Source organism: Rhamphochromis sp. 'chilingali' (assembly GCF_963969265.1).
Source record: "Rhamphochromis sp. 'chilingali' genome assembly, chromosome: 22".
Taxonomy (NCBI): Eukaryota; Metazoa; Chordata; class Actinopteri; order Cichliformes; family Cichlidae; genus Rhamphochromis; species Rhamphochromis sp. 'chilingali'.
Genome location: NC_137950.1, coordinates 7,363,188 through 7,384,156, shown reverse-complemented (window position 1 = coordinate 7,384,156; position 20,969 = coordinate 7,363,188). Strand labels below are relative to the sequence as shown.

The following is a 20,969-nucleotide window of genomic DNA, read 5'->3' as shown; positions in this document are numbered from 1 at the left end:
AGTGACGTACATACCGGGGTTAACGTAGATGTTTTATGGTGAGACCTCTTGTCTAACTACTTTTACAGGACTACTATAGTGCTGCTCCTTTGGGGAAACGAAAATATGATGACATTGATACATTGATAAATATGATTGAATGTATATATGATTTGAATCAAGTTTTTGTTTAAAATTGAATAAATTTAAATTAAAGTTAAGTTTTGGTCTTAGACTTAGACTTAGATGGTCTGCCTCCAGCATCTTCTCTCTCTCTCTCTCTCTCTCTCTCTCTCTCACACACACACACACACACACACACACACACACACACACACACACACACACACACACACACACACACACAAACGTATTTCATGCACAAGTGATGGATCTCTGGAAGCTCCCCTGTCTGATGCTAAATGTTTTGCCCCTTTACCTATCCATCATTCAGAATAAGCTGTCACATTTGGGCATAAAGAGATGACTGTGCATAAATTGCAATGAACCTAACTAACGACAGTTCTTTAGCCAATAAATAATCACACACGTTGCGTGTATGATTATTGTTGTGGTAAAACCTTCGTATTGTTGTAAAATTTTATATTTTTCACTGTACATGGCTCCTGAAAACAGCTGAGGAGTGAACCATCTTGGTCATGTGAGATCTTTGTTGCGCACGGGCTCGTAGTACAGTTTGTTCTTACAGCTGAGCGCTTCTCCCTTTGGTGCAGCAGCTCCAGTTGTTTACTTCTCGTTTCACCTCAGACAGCTCTAACAGCATATGTTGTTTATCTCATATGCTGTGGAATTTTAGAAAGGCATGCCTTGGATGCCGGCCGGCTAATACACACTGACAAACGATACAAAGAGCTCCCGGCAACTGTGACCGCCACAGGCAGGTCACAGTTGAACTGCCCGCTGCGGCTGCTGTGGTGCTAGCCTGTCAGCTAGCCAGCGTCTGTTAGCTCAACTGCCGCTCAGAATGTGAAAAGTTGGACAAAAATTCACAAGGGGCGAATAACAGTGTCTAAAACGAGTACTGAAAGGGGTTTAGCTCCAGTGTCTGGAATTATTTTTGTTTGTGTAAGTCCCATGCCGACTTTACAAGCTGTTTCTGCTGACTGTTTGGAGAGGGCAGAGACCGAGGGCGTGAAAAATGTTGCTGCTTAGTGCAACACGCCTACTAGGAAGAGGGAAAACTTTGCTCCGAGATCCCATTAAGAGGATTTGCGCAAACATGTCGTTCATCTCTCGTTCCGGGAAGAGACTGCGGGTCCTGGTGGACATGGACGGAGTCCTGGCGGACTTCGAGGGGGGTTTCCTGAAGAAGTATCGGGCCAGGTACCCGACGGAGCCCTACATCACCCTGGAGGACAGGAGAGGGTTTTGGGTGTCAACGCAGTACGGGCAGCTGAGGAGTGACCTTTGTGTGAGTGACAGCAGCACTAAATATAGTGGCTGAAATTCAACTTAGGCTTTCTCGATTTGGGTTTTTTATTTTTATTTTTTACAAGTTTTAATTCAAAAGATTGTCTGTCTCATTTACATATGGTTAACAGTCAAGTTTCTGACTGCTCTGGACTGGGACCTTTTCAATAGGGTGGCACAGGAGTATTTATGGAAGAGGATTATGGCCACTGGGAAAAATGGATTTTTTTGTCAGAATTCTGAAAAACAAAAAACAAAAGATGGCCCCACTTTTTCAGTACCTTCTAATCTTCTTAGTAAGTATTGGACTATTGCATTGCAATATTTTCATCCAGAATACAGTGAAAATTAGAAGAAAGTAGCATAATATGAATGGACATTAAATGCTGGAATTTTTACAGTGGAAGCAGAATAATCACATGTACTACATTGCAGTCTACTACTGGTCTCGTGCATGATTTAGACTTCTGCGGCAAATCTACATCATAGTATAACTGGAACTGCAAATACCTTTAAATGTTTCTGGTTAAAAAGAAACAATAAATAGTTTAATCGTACTCCACAACCTTCCACGTAACCCGAGAAATGTAACTACATGTCGGGTCAGACTATATGGCATGGAAGGTTATGGCATAGGAGTTTACAGTTACAGTGTAGATTTCCCACAGAAGTCTAAATCAGGCATTATCCTTGCTCTCATCCCATGGCTCTGGGGATTGTGAGATTAACAGCGCTCTAGCTCAGTAGCATTAATTAGGATTGGGGGACTTTTAAGGGGCTGGTGTCACCCCCGCTTCATGTGTAGACACAGCCATGGATGCGCATTCTTGAATTGGTTTGTGTGGATGAATGACTCAACCTCGATTTCCTTGTGGTTCACTTTAATGTGAAGTGTTGAGCAGTTCACTCACTACTCCATTTGATTATGTGTTTCCTTCAGTGTCTTAATTCACCTACTCCAAGCAAGAAGCAAAGTGCTACCTTGTAATCATGTCCACAGAAGTTGGCCTTTTGGACTTTACTTCTTCAGGGCTCATGAACACTCACGTGGATACACATACTGTACATGCACCTGATTAATTTACACGGTTGCAGATAAGCTGTATGCATGTGTTTTGTTTCCTTTTTTTAAACTCCAGGAAAAAGCTATCAGCATCTGGGAGTCCAAAGGTTTCTTCATAGACTTGGACCCGCTACCAGGAGGAGTGGAGGCGGTCAAGGAGATGGCCGAGATGAATGAGTAGGTCTTGGAAGTTGCAGTGCATTTATCTCACATACACAAAAGAGACTGAGAGGAGTTCTTGTTGTATCACAAGTGGCTTAAATCACCATAATGGGAGAAGAATGTGCATGATTAGATATTTGCATGTAGCACTTTGATCAGAAGGGAGGTGGGGGAAATGGTGTTCTGAGTTAATATGTATTTAACTTTGCAAAATAATGCCAGGCTCTGTGGTTTGTTTATCATTTTCCACACAGTTTCACCCTGTTTAGTTCACTTTATCTGACTTCCTCCACAGTCTCTACATTTAGCTGGCTGCATTTTAAGGCTCTGTTTTCATACAAAAGCCCTGCAAAGCAGCAATGGCCTGCTCAGCCCAGTTTACAAGAAAAGCTGGGAGGCAGGAAGCCTGAAATGAGTGACTGTGCTCCTAAACACATCAGCAAAGTGTTTACCTGGGACAGGTCAGAGGGCTGTTTTCCCATAGACTTTTATAAGACCAGGTTTTCTTTACACCTGCACCTATCCCCCCCTGATGGTCATTAAAAAGAAAGCATGTTTAAGACACTTGGCATTGGCGTCCTTTTTAGGCCCAGAAGCGACAGTGTTATGTAAAAGCCATGCGCCACCATTTCTTCACACTCTCCTATGAAAATGGGAAATGGGTGCCGCAACAAAAGAACGGTGAAAATTGAGCTACTGGGCAGAAGGAAAAGGGGAACACACACAGAAGATTTATCAATGTAGTGAAGGAGGACATGTAGAGGGTTGGTGTGACAGAAAAGGATGCCACGGGTTGGGTTAGACAGGGAACGCTTAAAGAGAGCTGAGGGAAGAATCACAGTATATAACAGTATACAGTATATAATGAGCTTGAAAGTCAATATTTGGTATGACCGCCTTTGTTCTTCAATACAGCCAGTGTTGTGTGCTTTTTGTGTTCATAATTCCACCAATTTTGACAACATCCCCAACTTTACTGGTTAAAATAGAGCCCCAAACCATGACAGAGCCTCCACCATGTTTTATAGGCAGCTGTAGAGACTGACGATCTGAACAAAAAAAAAAGAAATTTGGATTCATCACTCCATCAGACCTGTCGCCACTGATTTTCAGTCTACTTCTTATGTAGTTTGGGATACGTCAGCCTTTTCTCTCTGTTTCCCTTTCTTAAGCACAGGTTCTTGACAGTCATCCTTCCACTGACACAATTTCTGACAAGGCTTTATCGAACAGTAGATCAACTCAAGATACGTCTCTCTGATCTGTTTTCAGCTCTTTGCTTGATTCTTTTTTTCCCTAGTTCTTAAAGATATGATTTTCAGATACTGTTCATCTCCTGTTCTTCTTTTTTCATTCACCTGTTCAATTTCCTCAAATTCTTAAGAACACACTCCACACCATGCTGAAATAAGGCAAGTTTTTGGCTAATAGCTCTTTGTCAATCACCTTTTGGTGACAAAAAATAATGTTTTATGCTTGTTAAGCTGAGCAATCTTTGACATTTTTCTAAGATTGAACTGACTTTACTGCACTTTTTTTAGCTTCCACGGAACCAAATACAAATTAGGATTGGCTCAAGACTTTTGCACAATACTGTACATCCATCTTTTATTCTGTCTGTGATTTTTGAGACAGATTGTGAACGCCTCCTTTTGATGGAGGTTTTTTCTGTTTTGTCTGAACCTGACCAAATGAATCAAGTCAGAAAGCCCCTGTTGCTCATTCCAGTCACTCACAAAAGCCAGCAAGACTAGATTCTATAACATACACGTAAATTTGATATTTATGTTTGGAGCACATTTTATATATTTTTTACACACATTAAAACAGTGATTGTGTTTTGGGTCCTCAACGCTGCCAAAACAGAGACAACTTGCCACTCAGGGCTGTGCCTGAAGGCATCAAGCGTCGAGGCTGCCGTACAGCCTCCTAGGCCTGGCATCAGTAGTGAATGTGATGGTCTGTTTGTCTGTCTTCTCTGTATGATCTATTTGTGCTCTGCAGTCAGTGACAGCAGCAGGCCATAGGGACAATTACAGACACCTGGCCTCCATGTTGTGTCACCACACAGCCTGTCTTTGTGCGCGCCAGCACCACGCTGTTCTCCCGTTCACTCAGCCTCACGACTCAGATGGCCCCATGCTGTGATATTTTCAGTATTTTTTTTCCCCTTTTTCTAATAAATGATTTAAAACACATCACCCCGAGTCTTACTCGGGGACGGTCGCGTGTAGTTTTTGATGATATTTTAATAAGTGTGATCTGAATCAGCGTGACACAGACTGTGACTACTTTTTTTTTTTTTTCTGGGATTATTCTCAGAGGAGAATGCACGTGAATAACATCTAAAAATACCAAAAGTTATGAACTTCGCTTACATTTCTTCTGCTGCTAAAAATGAATGGCTTTCTTTAGCCACCAGTGCCTGAATGTGCACGTTCTCCCATCAGGGTAATGCACCATACACATGATTTCATGTTTACTGGGAACCTTCCCCACATGAATTCCTGTCATAAAAGTTCAGGCCTAAGCAGCTGGAAGGTAAACATAATACTGTGTGTTTGTAACTTTTCCACTCTGGTCTGTTTGTTTCCCTTTGTTTCTGCAGCACAGATGTCTTTATTTGCACCAGCCCTATAAAACATTACAAACACTGCCCACATGAGAAGGTAGGCCTACTGCAAATCAATAACAAATATCCATTTCTCTGTGGAAATGATTGTGTTCCACTCTTTGCTGATGAGATCTCATCTGCTGTGTGTGTTTTTGTCTAGTATGCCTGGGTGGAGAAGCATCTGGGCCGTGACTTCCTGGAACAAGTCATTCTAACCCGAGACAAGACGTTAATCACCGGCGACCTCCTGATAGACGACAAACCCGACATTCTAGGTGAGGCCTCCGTGGAACTTTGTGTGGGTGCACTTTTGTGTTTATCATGATTCTTTTATTTTAATATTAATGCTCTAACAATCTTTTTAGGTTATTTTTGGTCTGTGAAGCGATCTGCTCCGGTTTAGCCTCTATGGCTTTCATGAAATAAAAACAACATTTTTGAACAATAAGTTTAGCTAAACAAAAACAAAAAGCATTCAAACTACTTATTTTTAGCTTGCTTCATTTCATTTTGCAAATTTCAGTAGAGCGCTGCAATCGCAGTGCATTCTGGGTAGTCAAGGCCATGTTGTCGTTCATAAAAATAAAGATAGATGCTAACAAATAATGAGGGGAAAACGCACTAATGCCCACTGAAAAAGCACCTAAATGACCTATGAGAAGATCAGCAGCACAATAGGATACAACAAGATGCTAAACAACAAGGTTAAGGAGTGTTATTTGATCCATCCATCCATCTTCCTCCACTTGTCCAGTTCAAGGTCTCAGGGAAGTCTTTCCCTGCTGCCATAGGAAAAGAAACACAGTACGCACTGGACAGGTCGCCAGTCCGATTCAGGGCTAACATAGAGAGACAACCATTTGTACTCACATTCATACCTATGGGCAACTAAGAATCCCCAATTAGTCTGAAGCTGAAGTACCTGTAGAGAATCCACGCAAGCATGAGTGATGGTGGATTTGGATCCAGGATAATCTTCCTGGACTTGAATATGGGAACACAAAGAATGGTAGTCTTGAGAGCTGAAAAGAAGCCAACTAGACTTCTTTAGGTTTTGAAGACATTTCACGTCTCATCCAAGCAGCTTCTTCAGTTCTAGAATAATTGGTAGCGAACTCTTCCAGTAAAGGTGGTCTTGAGGATTGTTAACCCACTCTTAGTTATGTGAGATATTATATGAGCCAACAGATGACAGAGGAAACCTCTGTTAGACGTTACCCCACCCCACCATCATGTGAGCGATTGAGGTCACCTAAGGCAAGGTGTGAGTGGTTGAAACACATGGGAAAAGAACTCGGGAGCATATGTGGCTGATGGCTGGTGCCATAAGCCACCGCCTCTGTTCAATGACAGCTGTTTACAGCGGGTCTAGATGGCCTCCTTTATTCCTCTCTTAAACCCTTTCTTCGTCCAAAATGTGAACATTGATGTCCTCAAAAGACAGTCCTTCCTTGTTTTCCTAGTCCTAAAATCCTTTCCCAGGTGTTTTCATGCGCTGACTTTTACAGGTGAGCCGAGACTATACCACTGAAGGTCATTGATAATGCTAGCTGGGTTTCCACACAAAGCGCAGATCATAACTGACCTCCGAGCCGTGAAAGCAGTGCCTGCAGCTTACCTCACGCACTGCTCTCTCATCAGTTTACCATGAAAAAATTTGTACTTACCCATCTAGATTTTGTTGGGACTTAAAATCCGGGGCTAAGCCAAGTTGGTTGGCCAACATAGGCAGTTGTCTGTAGCCTTTTGGAGGATATTTCATAAAGGTGACAGATAATGATGGTTGTGTGCAACAGCCCATCCAAGAAGTTTGTATTCCAGATCTAGTAAAATTCAAGCATTTTATTAGTCTGTGATGTAGTGTTTAAATTAGCAGGTGTCGGAGGATGCAGCTTGGTAAAGAAACCAGTGTTAGCTGAGTCTAAATCTAAGCCAAAAACATGGCAACACTGGTGCTATAAAATGTAGACTCCAAAACAAAGTGATGAATGAACATTATGTTGCCATTGTTCATTGTCTATACACAGTTTATGCTTTGCCCCCTGTCATGCTAAAGGTAGCAGCAGTAATATTGCATTAGATTGCTAGAATGAAATGTTTTCACACCTGATTACATTTTTATTCAAATTGTAACCATCATGCTAAAGCAGCTGCAGCTTTCCAAATGTGCACATGCTTTGGTGTGACGGTCAGTTTTTCATTACTTTTTTTTTTTTATCAAAAGAACACATTTGTACATTAGTCATTTTTTCAAACGGAGTTCCAGAGTGCAAAGATTTTTTTACGTAATAATGTGCAGATACACACTAATGTCTGATGCTGGCTGTGAGTGCACATTTGCCTGAATAAAAAAAAACCATCTTGAAATGCTGAGTATTTAACTTATGAGTAGATCTCAAAGTTAGTCGGCTTGAGTCGTGTAAATTATTGCTGCCGCAGTTAATTCAGTAGGAAAGTACAGTAGTTCACTGATCTGAGCAGATCAGGGATGATAACTATTATTTTTAAATCACTGAAAGAACAAGAACAAATGAAGAACAAAGCAAAATCTTCAAAGAGGACTTTTGCATAATAATGTTTGTGAAACTTGGTGTGGGTGTTATAATTATTTGCATCCATTTTCAGTGCTTTGATTGCCTCATGAGGCAGCTGCTGCAGTGTTCCTATGGTCTGTCAGGACAATTTATATCCTTCACACACTTAAATACAGGGAGCTGCTACTTAAATAATGTTTATATTTCTGTGACTTGGACAGGTGTGGAGCCAAATCCAGCGTGGGAGCACATCCTGTTCACTGCCTGCCACAACAAGCACCTGCCCCTCAGCCTCCCCCAGAGAAGACTCCTGTCATGGTCAGATGATTGGAGGGCCATCCTGGACAGCAAAAGGCAGTGAGGAGCTCCTGCACGGCTCAGCCCCACAGCAGCCTGGCATCAGGGTTAGTGGAAGTTCTGGGGTTCGCTGCTGTTGCCTTGGCATCCTTGTTCTCCACTAAGTAGGGTGTGGAGGCTTAAGCGGGATGAGCAGTTTACGTTTCAGGTTGAATGGAAGTGCTGTACAAGAAGACTGTTGATCCAGTCTGTTGGAAGAGGATGTTCACTTGCTCGACCACAAGGGGGCACTCTGACACTTTGTATGAATTTGTGTTGGCGACCAGATTTTGAACAATCTCACTGAATGAGAACAACAAAAGGAGTTCATAAAACGATACATGGTAAGTGGAAAGGACAGATTGTGTTGAGTGACCTCGGCGGTTATGGACTCAGTTTGCATTCTGGATGTTTCTCAGATTCAGACAAAATGGATTTCTGAGCCACTGCGTGGTCTATCTGTGGCCTTCATCGCAAAAGGCTTATCAATATTTAACTGCACCGTGTTGCACTCGTGAGTCAGTGTGATGTGATTCACAACAGGGCACTCCGCTGCACCCAAAAAAGCTCAAAAATACACCCTGAGTCGTGGGCACTGGCGAACACAGAAACACAGGACAGTGACTTGGAGTCAAAATTACTGTTCTATTAGGTTGTCATTATTTTGCATGTATTGTGTAGGTATGTGCCATGTCACTGTTATGTAAATGCAAAAGTACTGTGAAATCCACTCTGGTTTTTAAAAAGCTTAAAAGCCTACATGGGTGCTCTTTTTTTACAATATGTAATTGTTCAATATTTCACTGATACACAAATGAGAAAAGTAGCTGCACACGTGCATCTTGCCAAACATTGCTAGTGTAGATTGTTGTAGGCACTGAAGACTGAGTAACATTGGTTCAGTGTTGGTTAATAATGAACCATTATTCAATATTAATATATCACTGACAAGTCCATATGTTATTCAAAATTGTGGTAGGGTAGCTTTGCATGATTCAGTTCATAATAATCATTATTTCGTTTACATTGGACCCTTCTGCCACCTCGCAAGTTCAACGTTGGTCATAGACAAGCCATACCCCCCCCTTCCCTCCCAAAGCTAACTTTGTTCTGATTGGCTATCCCTCACAAACAGGAGTTTGCATCAGGTGTATGGAGAATTCTGTAGGGGCTATTTGTGCACACATTGGCCTCATTATTTGAAACTTTGCCCATGTTTAATATAAATATCAACAATTGCAACAGCATGGATATGACAGAATGCAGAATAAGGAAAAGTGGAAATCTATAGGAGCGGCAACAGTAATCACTATGTTTTATAAGTGGTATGTCACCATTCTGTTCATATTTTTAGAGCCGGGGTGTCCAACTCCAGTCCTTCAGAGCTACTGTCCTGCAGCTTTTACATGCAACCCTACTCAAAGACAGCTGAATCAAATGACTGGATTACCTCTTCAGCACACTATCAAGTTTGGCAAAGGCCTGATAACAAGCCATTCATTTGATTCAGGTGTGTCAGAACAAGGATGCATCTAAAAGCTGCAGGACAGTACCTTTTGAGGACTGGTGTTGGACACCCCTGTTTTAGAGCTTGTTTTCAGAAGCATGTCGCGCAAGATTTAAGTTGTAGAAAATGTTTTAATAATCCAAAAATAAAGTTTTTATTTCAGCTTGTCATTAATTACTTGAAAACTTAACTTGTATTAATTTTTAGAAACTATATTTTTATTATATTTTTTAGCATTTATAAAATGTATAAAATCACCACTTTCTCAGTGTCACTGTCCTGCTTCACTCATTTAAAGGGGACCTTTGTATACTCGTTTACAGTTTTATTCACCAACTCTACTAGAGTATGTCTGAATATGATTCACAGTTAAAAATACCTAACCTTGGTGCGGCACCTAATTTCATACGTTCTCTGAGGGAAACGTGCCAATTTCCTGTGTGCCTGCAATATTTGCACTCTCTGACATCATACAGAGCAAAGAGTTGGGAAAAAAGTACCTGAAATGGAGTGTTTAGTGCATTCTCGCTTTTTCTTACTTGCACCGATGCTAACCTCATTGGAAACTTGATGCTTTTAACATGAACACCCATCAGAGTAACAGCACCTGTAGCTAGCAAAGCAGTAATAGGTCCCCTTTAGGATACACAGACGATATGTAGATGCTGGGATAAAATGCTTTTTAATTTCTGGTATATTTTTCAGGGAACTACGCAGTAGATGCTAATTATGTGTAATGAAAGATGTATGTAATGCTGAGTGCTTGTTTTTTTGTGACTAGCTTATACATATTCAAATGTCAGTTCAATCCAAATGCAAATGTTTGTTTCTGCCAGTGAAATGTTTAGATCCACCTCTATTAAAACCCATGCAAAAAAACAATAACTTGATGACTTGGACATCTTCTTTCATTTAACAGTGCCATTAAAAGTTTCATTGGCTTTGGTTGTTTTTATATTTTTTTTCATTAAAATGCATGCTGCTTAGTCACATGAAATCATAGATAACTTCCTGCCAAAGTCTGGAAACATGCCCACACTCGTGGTTTGACATTCTGGCACTTTTGGGGGGAGGTTTAACTAAACATGAAGAACGCTCCTCTTTGTGGTCTTTGTTGTAGTTGCTCTCTGCACTGATCATATCAGTTGAGGAAAAAACCTCAAGAAGCTGATGAAATGATTTGTACAGCTGGAAGTGTTTAATTTTCTTGAGCTCAAAAAGAAGGCAGCTGGACTTCTTTACATTTTTGAAGATGTTACTGTTGCATCTAAGAGGTTTCTGCAGTTCTTGCCCAGACTGTCATGACCTGGATGACAAAGAACCTACACAGACAGCTGTTAATTTGATTAAACTCACTGCTACGAAGCCCAACAATTCATTTAACTTTTGTTCACATAGCACCAATTCAGTCGCCTCACTTTATATTGAAAGGTAAAGACTCTTCAAAATTAGAGAGAAAACACCCACAATAAGATGATCTCACATGAGTGAGCACTTGGTGACAGTGGAAAGGAAGAACTCTCTTTTAACAGGAAGAGCTTTGGACATCTCTGTTGGCATCTCAGATGTTGGGATCACATTTCACTAAAGAAAGCATGTGTAATGACATTCTGTTCACAGATTTAGATGTGAACAGGTTATGTAAATCTATTGCCCTGAAGCCAGTGTGCAGACTAGAAGGGAGCTTGGGCGAGCGTTGCTGCTCAAGAGCATAATTTGCAATGGTTTTTGTTTTCATGCATCATGCTCAAATCATCAGTAAAGCATTCTGAAAAAGTGGCTGCCTCACCGTCTCTGTTCAGTGCATACTTTATATCAGATTTCTCATTATGATTTTTCATGTTCTTCCAATAAATCCACAGCGAATGGAGCACATTAGGGTCAGCAGATGACATAAGCGTCATGAGCAGCTGGCTTTTCCACAAAACGTCACGGTTAGAAGAAGATTATCAACAAAAGCAGCTTTTATGTCAGAATTGTACTCATTGTGGTCCTCAATAAACATTGCCTGCTTTCAAAACGTATCTTCTCTGATTGATGTGAGATCAACGGAAACGAAAAAGACACTTGAGTAAGAAAATCAAGCTAAGAAAGAAGTGTTTTGGTCAGAAAATGGTACAAAGAAACGGTGTAAAAGCCTTGTGAGCAAAGAGAAGAAAGACTTCTTTAAAAAAAACTGGGCTTGATGGCATGAGTCCTCTGTTCTTGTATAATATTATTGATATAGGTTGTTTCTATTCCTGCATCAACTTATTTTATTCAACTTAACTTTTAATTTTGCTTCTGTTATTCATGGGTTAAGAGGAAACTGATTTATTATTTATATTGGGCCTCAAAATGAGGGCTGGGATTGCTTTAAAGGTTATTTTTCCAAGTCTATATTTTTTGGGGGAAATAGCAGTGTCAGCATAAAATTATTGACCCCAGCCTGTTTGTGTTTCCTGTCAATACTTCCGTCTACAGTCAAGTAGGTCAGCTGTCTCCCAGCTGCTGGAGGAACCTTTCTGTGCTTTTCGTTCCATGCGATTGCCTTCATGGCCAAGTTGCTGTTAAAACAAACGTGTGTGACAGCAAAAAGCCTTTGCATACATGCTTTGTGTGTGTTGGATCTGTGCCAGCGTCTTTTTTCTTAATTGTGAATGAATGTTTCATGTTTGTGGAGCTAAACATTTTTCCTCATTGGCAGGCTCATAATTTCATGGGAGTAGGAAAAAAAATCCCTGTGACTCCATTGACGTTTCTATAATTTTGTTGTTCTATATTATTATTTTGTTTTTATTTCTGGTTTTATTTTCAAGCACTTTTTTATCTGTCAAAAGTGCACTAGAAATAAATCTTCTATTTTACTTCTTCTGTTTCAGTTTTATCGTAGTTGGTCTCAAAGGTGATGTTTAACCACTTGTGTTGATGTTTCAATCAGACAGTGACTGGTGCTGTATTTTTCAGTTTTTTCAGTATAATATTTGATCATTTTTGTCACAATTCAATTTAATTTTCCACGTTGCCTCTAAACAAATGTTTTCTTGTATTTCAGATATGGACTGGATGAATATATCCCTTTGCAAAGAACTGTTTTCGCAGCATTTTCCTACATCAGGGGACTGTTTTTATTGCCAGTATTTGATGAACATTTTGAGCTTTCCAAAACTAGAGCTTATGTAATATAATCGGATAATGATGGCAGTTCATTTTAAAATCTGGCTGGTGATTAACCATAATTTTGTTTTTGGCAGAGCTTGCAAACGTAGCTGTCTTTCTGGCCGAGGTATAAAAATTTTTTTAAAATCACACGCATTTCGGTGACTTTTTCCCCCTCAATTATCCAGTCTGTCTCACTGTGGTGTGTAAGGACACAAGGTCATAGATGACTCACAGAAACCAGAAATCCAAGGACATATTGCTATAAAGCTTCTGTCATTTCCTAACTTCATTTAATGCTTGTTGCATTAGCGCTGGGTCCACAGGAAACTCATCCTGTTGTGTGGATTTATGCTGCATAAAACCAAATTTCATTCCACTAAGGTGTCTCAGGCTTTTCATGTATACTCATTTTATAGCCACTCATCACTTTTTACTGTTATTATTATTTTTTACCTTTTCATTCAGTCAGATTGATGCTGTTTGTCCTTTGCTGAGTGAGGCTATAAATGTGAGTGCACTGTAAGTGTAGGACCTGTGGAGGTGTTTAGAGTGTTTGTGGAGGGGGTGGAAGTGAATTGGAAGTCTTTTGGGAACATTTCTGGTTTATTTCATGTCAGCAAGATGCTATAAAACAACAGAAAAAACAGCAAAATACAAAATACAAGGTGAACACATTGACTGGTGAAGCTTAGCGTTTTAGCATACTGTGTGTAAAATCATTGGCAATCTAAAATGTTATTGAGTGACATATCTGTGTGATTACAAAACAAGCGTGCGTCCGTTGGCGTCATCACACCAAAAATATATCAGGCCTCACATGTAACTTCTCACTCAGTAATGATATGGTAGGCCTTCAAATGCAATGAAACGTCAGTGAAAAAAGACAAACAACAGTGGAAATCAGTCACGATTAGATTCTCTGGATTTGGGTCTACATGGAAACTGAAAGGTTGTCAGTCAGAACACTTTCATCCATAATATCAGCTCACGGGACACCAGTGTTTGCTCTCTGGCGTAACAACAAGGTCCACTGACAGCCATATTTCTTCTGAATGTGTCATTTTACCTGGTGGCAAAACAGTGTGTTGATCTAGGTTTCATGACGATTGGCTTTGGCCCACATTTCCTTTGCAGTTACCACAATATTGTCTGTCTTTTTTTTTTTAATATCATAAAAAGTTTACGTACCTTGCACTCCAAGTATGACAGGGCATTTTTTTAAACATAGATGAGTTATTAAGGAGGGCAAAATTTGCCAGTGATGTCCAATGTGCTCTTTATCTTGGTAAATAATTAAAAAAAAACCTTGCTGACATTGCTCTACCTGATACTAAGTAGATGCATAAAGATACTCTGCAGGAGGCTGAATCGCGCTGTCATATAATCTGCTGGCTGCTGCTTTTTACAGCTGATTTCCCCACACTGCTTTATAATCACATTGCTTATGTTCTACACAAACAGTGTAATATGATCTACACTGGAATTGGTAATTTGTGATAATTTATGCAGGTGTTTTCACAACCTCTGCCATGTTGTAGTCACTGAGTTAGTGGGTTTAACAATGTTTTTTAATGTATGATTATTAAATAATGGTAATGCAATGTAAAATAAATGACACAGATTAGGCCCTTAGAGCTACAGTGAAAAGGAGGATCATTTGGGGAGGACTCAGACTACAGCTTGCTATTCCTCCACATTGAAATTGGAGCATCTGACTAGGATGCATTGGGCATGTCCCTGGGGCAGATCCAGGATACAATGAAGAGATTATGCCTCCTGGCTGGCTGTCTTCTCAGAATAGCTGGAAGAGGTGGCCAAAGTGTGGGAGGGAATCTCTGATGTCAATGCTGCTTCTGCAACCTGGACCTGAATGCTCAGAGGATGGATGGATAGACGGATGGGATGTGGTGTCTTTGAAGTTTAATGAACAGGAGCTGGAATAATGTTATTAGAGTGAAGTTGTGTTACATTTATTTTCCTAAGGAGGATTAAAAAAAGAATAATTTTGAAAAGAGAACTTAAAACAATGCTGGTGTGGTTTACCTCCTAACTGGTTTGACGACTCTTCATCCTTATGACATATTTTTGTTTAAAATCCAATTAATTAATGTAGAATTCAGTCATTCACAATAATTAGAAATTTAAGAGAAATTAAAGTTACAAATGGGAGCGAAATGCTGCCAAAAGTATTCGCTCCTCTGCCATCCCACTTATGAACTTGAGTGACATCCCATTCTTAATCCATAGGGTTTAATATGATGTCGGCCCACCCTTTCCTGATATAACAGCTTCAACTCTTCTGAAAAGTCTTTCCACAAGGTTTGGGATTGTGTTAATGGGAATTTTTTATCCTTCTTCCAGCAGTAAATTTGTGAGGTTAGACACTGATGTTGGACAAGAAGGCCTGGCTCACAGTTTCTGTTCTAATTCATCCACAGGGTTTCTGTCAGGTTGAAGTCAGGAGTCTGTGCAGGCCAGTCAAGTTCTTCCAGACCAAACTCACTCATCCATGTTTTAATGGAGCTTGCTTTGTGCACTGCTGTCAAGTTGGAACAGGAAGGAGCCATCCCCAAACTGTTCCTACAAAGTTGGGAACATGAAATTGTCCAAAATGTCTTGGTATGCTGAAGCTTTAAGGGTTCCTTTCACTGGAACTAAGGGGCCCAGTCCAACTCTTGAAAAACAACCCCACACCATAATCCCCTCTCCACCAAACTTTACACATGGCACAATGCAGTCAGACAAGTACTGTTCTTTTGGCAACAACCAAACATAGACTGATCCATCAGACTGCCAGATAGAGAAGCTATCTTTATTGCTGCACCTGATGCTTTGCATTGCACTCAATGATGTAAGACTTGCAGCTGCATGCAGCTGCATGCAGCTGCCCAGGAATGAAATCCCATGTCATGAAAATCTCTACACACTGTTCTTGTTCTAATCTGAAGGCCAGATGAAGTTTTGAGGTCTGTAGGGATTGACTCTGCAGAAAGTTTGCGACCTCTGCACACTATGCGGCTCAGCATAACCCCGCTTTGTGATTTTCCGTGGGCTACCACTTTGTGGCTGTGTTGCTGTCATTCCCAGTTGCTTATAGTTTGTTATAATGCTACTAACAGCTGACTATAGAATATTTAGTAGCAAGGAAATTTCACAAGGGTACTGGTTGCACAGGTGACATCCTATCTTATCACCATGCTGGAATTCACTGAGCTGCTGAGAGGAACCCATTCTTTCTGCATCCATCCATTCGCTTCCGCTTATCCTTTTCAGGGTCGCGGGGGGCGCTGGAGCCTATCCCAGCTGTCATAGGGCGAGAGGCAGGGTACACCCTGGACAGGTCGCCAGTCTGTCGCAGGCCAAGGTACTTGATTTTATAAATCTGTTGCCATGGAAGTGATTGAAACAATGAGTTAAATTATTTGGAGGGGAGCTTGAATACTTTTGGCGATGTATTTGTATCATGGTTCTCAAAGTCAGGATCACTTGATGATGTGGACAGATTCAAATATTTCTCCATAGCTTGGCAGGAATGGTTTGCCGCACCTTGACTTAAGTGAATGATTTTATGATATATAAGAAAATAAGAATCTACAGGATGAAGGTAATGACGGTGAATTTCTGATGGTAGCCTCTTCCATAGCTTTAGACTTCAGCTTTCAGTTCCTACTCTTGTCACAGCATTAAAAGCGGGTGTACTTTCTTTGTCACATGACTGTACATCAACTTATATGATAAAAAAATAACTGAGTCTGAAAGACTGAAAATCATTCTGCTGTTACCACTACATTGTTCTACCTAATCAAGAACACAATAAAAAAAATTTTTTTTTTTTAAACCCATATGATCACTTATCAGAAGCAGCAATAAAAAGAAAATCCAATGAATCTCTATGTCTGGGCTGTCCTACACTGTACAGACGTTTGTCCTTATTGGGCAAATGTGTCACAGTTCCAAAGAAATCCCAACAGAGTCATAACGCTGGGGCATATCAAGAATTTCTCTTTAACATTAAGACAGGAACTTTATGAGCGTACACTCATATTGGACATCCCAAGGAAATGCCCTTTATGGTGCTGTTTGTGCAGAGGAGATATAGTACAAACATGTTTTTGCCACAACTCTACTCAGCGTAGAGTTATGGTCAACCACGTGATGCTGTATGTGAAAGTTATTGTTGGTGCGGTGACATATGATCTGTGGAAGCGTCCATGGTGGCCAAAAGGAACATGTATCTGAACTATGTATGTATGTTTGTTTATGTGCCAGTGATTTATACAATGTACACTCTGAGAGGCACGGCAAGAATGTGGGACCGGGAAAAACTGTGAGAACGAGTGATAAAGCTCATAGATCACAATAGGTGAGGCGGAGCTTTCATTTGCTGATGCGTTTCTTTTTCTGTTTCTTTCATCACAGCTCCAGGACCACCTCCCCCTCAAGTCCTCACACATTTACTGCCTGCTACTTCCCTTTTTTTTAACAGTACAGTACAGCGCTCTCATAATAATCTTTCCCTTTGTTTACTAAAATGACCATTAAAGTGATGCATTAGTAGTTGTGCAAGAACCCATCATGTTACCTTTAACATGATGACATAACTTACTTCAAGAAATATGACAATATTCTAAGAGGTTAATTTAAAGGTACAAACAGTTGTTTTTGAGATTGTATAATAGAAATGAAGAATATTGTGCTCACAAATATACTCTAATTAGTGTGTATTTACATCTTCCAATAAATTGATGTATTCTGATACATTTATAATTAATCCATTGAAAATACATAGATGCATGCCCCAATTTGTGAAAGTCACCATGTTACCCCACCACCTTGAATACATTGGCTGCCCAGTTGGCTTTTAAGTAGGTGGTGAGATACCTTTAGCCTTATCTCCTAGTCATGGCTCTAACACACAGTCATGGCTCTAACTAGGGATGGGTACCGGTGTCCGGTGCCATGATGGCACCGGTTCTGACATAAACGGTAGTAACCAGACCGAAAAGCAGCGCACATTTCGGTGCTTTATTTCGGTGCTTTTTTTTTTTCCTGAGCTGTGATACACTTCTAGCCAATCATTTTACGTTTCCGAGGATAGTAGGCGGGGCCAGGTACGTACGTTCAGTTAGAGCAGAGCTACAGATTAAAAATGTCCAAGGCGAAGTGGTCAGAAGTCTGGCTGTACTTCACAGCAAAATATGCAAACTCAGCAGCCTGCAACAAGTGCTTTAAGCTGATACTGTGATACTGTCAAAGGAGGTAACACCTCAAATCCGATGAAACACCTGGCGACGCATAGCGTTTTTTTAAAAAGCCGAGAAATGCGCCGTATTTGATAGCTTGCTGCGAGACCTCACACTGTGCACGTTGGGTGGGTTGCCAGTTATCGGACCGGAGCAACATCCCCCAAAAACCCGAAGAATAGAGTCCTGGCCCCTAGCCCTGCCAGTGTAGCAGAAATGATGAGGATGATGATGGCAGCAGAAGCTGTTCTTCTCTGCGTGAGTCGCTTAATGTTGTCCGTGTGTAATTTACGTTGAGTAGGCTAACCACGTTATTACATTAATGCATGTAAGGTGAACTAGCAAATATCATCATAGCTACATGCGGCTGTCCTCTTGTTTGATGGCAGATGCTCCCTTCACCCTGGACAAAAAGGCTAAAATGACCAAAGAAAAAGTGGGAAACAGCTGAACATGAGAGGTTTAGGACAAAGTTTGTGTTTTTTTTCCATTGTTTAAGCACTGCTTCCAGCCAAGAGTGATACCATATATGCCCCATAGCTGCAGAAAAGGCTAACTTTGTTATCTTTTTACAAAAAAAAAAAAAAAACAGCTGAACATGAGAGGTTTTTGGACAAAGTTTGTGTTCTCCATTCTTTAAGCACCGGTTTGAGCACCGTTTAAGCACCGGCACCGTTTCAAAAGTACCGATTTGGCACCGGTATCGGATAAAACCTAAACGATACCCATCCCTAGCTCTAACACACAGAAACAGCAGCGCTTATCAACAGAAAAGTTCAGGATACCGTCAACAACTCACAGTCGTGAGCTTCACTGACTCATCGGCTTGTATCTGAGTCCTTTTAAGAAGTTATACAGCCTGACTTTGTGACAGGGTTGCCGCAATACTAAAATGTCCAAATCCATACCAATAACCAGGAAAATACACAATATTTGATACCATTTCTCATACCACAGAGAAGATTTTAACCTCATCTTGCAACAAGAGAAGTAAGGGTTCAATACTTGCAGTCTGCTAGCTACTATGCTAATGATAACAGGTGGCTAATGCTAGTGATTGGTAATTGCTACTAGCAAAACAGCTAATGTCAGCTAATGTTAACATGTGTGCATGTTAACATTAGCTGCATTTAGGATAGCTGTTGTTGAAACAGGAGCTTTAGATGACCTCTTTGACTTCCTCCTAAAGTTTTCAGTGTTATGAACGTTAACCATACTTTAGTTGTTAGTAAGGAGATGAGGTGTGCCTTTCTGTCTGCAGTGAAATTATGTGAAATTCGATCCAGCTGGAGGAGGCAAAGACAGCAATGTTTGTTTTGATGTTGTTGCAAATGAATATTGTAATTAAATATTAAATTTAGTACTGATTAAAATCTAAGGATTGTTTTTTTTATTTTATTTTTTTGGAAACCCTAGTTGTGAAAGAAGTCGACTATGTAACAGTTGGTCCCCTGTTTCTACTAAGTTCCTTTATGAGTACGTTGAGGCCAAAATCAAAGATAAAAGTGTGGATTGTATGGTTTGTAAACATGATTGTATATGCAGCATTTACTGGTTCTGTAAAGTGAAATCAGTGCTCTTGGTCGTCCTATTTAGAGTAAAATGTATAGTAAAGCAGGGTATGCATGTTTGCATATTTAAATGGTACATCTGTGTGTTCTCTGGTTATGTACTGGTATGTGTGTTTCACGTGCTAAAGAGCCTCGTGCATGTGGTTTTGCTAGAGTCAAACTAAGTGATTCATCCACAGGCAGCATTTGGTCAGTTTGTTGTTGTTGGCCTATTGTCATCTGTTTTTCTGTTTGTCTGTCTATCTGTGTGGCTGAAGGAACGGTACACTGTGTTTTGCTGAGCTGGTGTTATGGGTGGAAGTCAAACACAGCAGTAATTACTGAAACACACACACCTCCACTCACTCACAATACAGTAACAGTGATAAGCTCACTTGATGATTATGTCTGTTTTTGCTGTGGTGAAACACAAAGATTTGGGAACAATAGCTTAATGTATTCAAACTCATAAACCCATATTTAGCCTAAAAGCTATTTTTCCATGTGTGATGAAGTTAACCCTGAGGGTAAAAGCCTGCCCCTGGGTTTATGTAAGCCCACTCCTGTTTGAAGAGGACGAGGGTGAGATCTGAGGCACAGATGTTTCATCTGTCATCAGATAAACAAAGTGTGGGTGTTTGAGTTGCAGCTTTCATGCAGCCTGCAGAGACACACAGCTGAATAGATGGTGATTTATGACCAGTGCTAAAACAGCATTATGAGGTTGTATATAATACTTTCAATGCATAAAATATTTAGGAGATTGAGTCATATTTTACAAGCAATACAAATAAGAAATGTGACAACTTTGTTCTTCATTCACTGATGTTTTGGGGTCAGTGCAAACAAACTATGAATACAAATCATCAAATGTGTTGCCCAACCTTAACAATATAAAAATACCAGTTTCTGCTAGAGCCTGACTGATACATGGTATTTTATAACTGAAAAATCTGATACCCCCATATATTGCCTGATATTTCATATTATATTATAACAATATAATCAGTGCTGTTCACTTGTTGGTAATTTTAACAATGTGGCTAATTAGTTTATGTTTAATACTTCTAAACGGAGACACAAATCTCCTTTGGGGCTTGTGTGAGGAAGGACATCTGGCATAAAACCTGCCAAATGGAGTAACCCGGTGTGGCGATCCCAGTTTTTAAGCTTTTCAAGGATATAAGGCTTCTTAGCTGCACATGTCTGACTGCTTTTACCAGCTAACTGCTAACTGTGTTTGTATCAGAGTAATACTGATGAGAGCGGAGAGTGTGAAACCAATCAGCACAAAACTTCACTTTAAATAAAAACAGGGTTTAAAAATATTCATATTAAAAATACATTATTTTACCTGGAATAGGCTCCACTACACTCAACAACACGCCAAGAAAATTAAGAAAATGAAT

General features: G+C 40.3%; 1 protein-coding gene across 1 annotated transcript; it reads left to right on the top strand.

Moving 5' to 3' along the window:
• Window positions 1-355: 355 nt before the first annotated feature.
• Window positions 356-10,582, top strand: nt5m (5',3'-nucleotidase, mitochondrial). Its single transcript, XM_080871946.1, has 5 exons — window positions 356-1,411; window positions 2,550-2,650; window positions 5,244-5,304; window positions 5,410-5,524; window positions 8,005-10,582. The coding sequence occupies exons 1-5, from the start codon at window positions 1,139-1,141 to the stop codon at window positions 8,142-8,144; spliced, it is 690 nt and encodes a 229-aa protein (XP_080728072.1). The 5' UTR covers window positions 356-1,138; the 3' UTR covers window positions 8,145-10,582.
• The last annotated feature ends 10,387 nt before the right edge of the window (window positions 10,583-20,969 follow it).

Bases quoted from the DNA above. Each gene is read 5' to 3' on its own strand.
- nt5m (XM_080871946.1), top strand. From the start codon at position 1,139: ATGTTGCTGCTTAGTGCAACACGCCTACTAGGAAGAGGGAAAACTTTG. The intron at 1,412-2,549 runs GTGAGTGACAGC...TTTAAACTCCAG, and splicing joins AGCTGAGGAGTGACCTTTGT to GAAAAAGCTATCAGCATCTG. The intron at 2,651-5,243 runs GTAGGTCTTGGA...TTGTTTCTGCAG, and splicing joins GAGATGGCCGAGATGAATGA to CACAGATGTCTTTATTTGCA.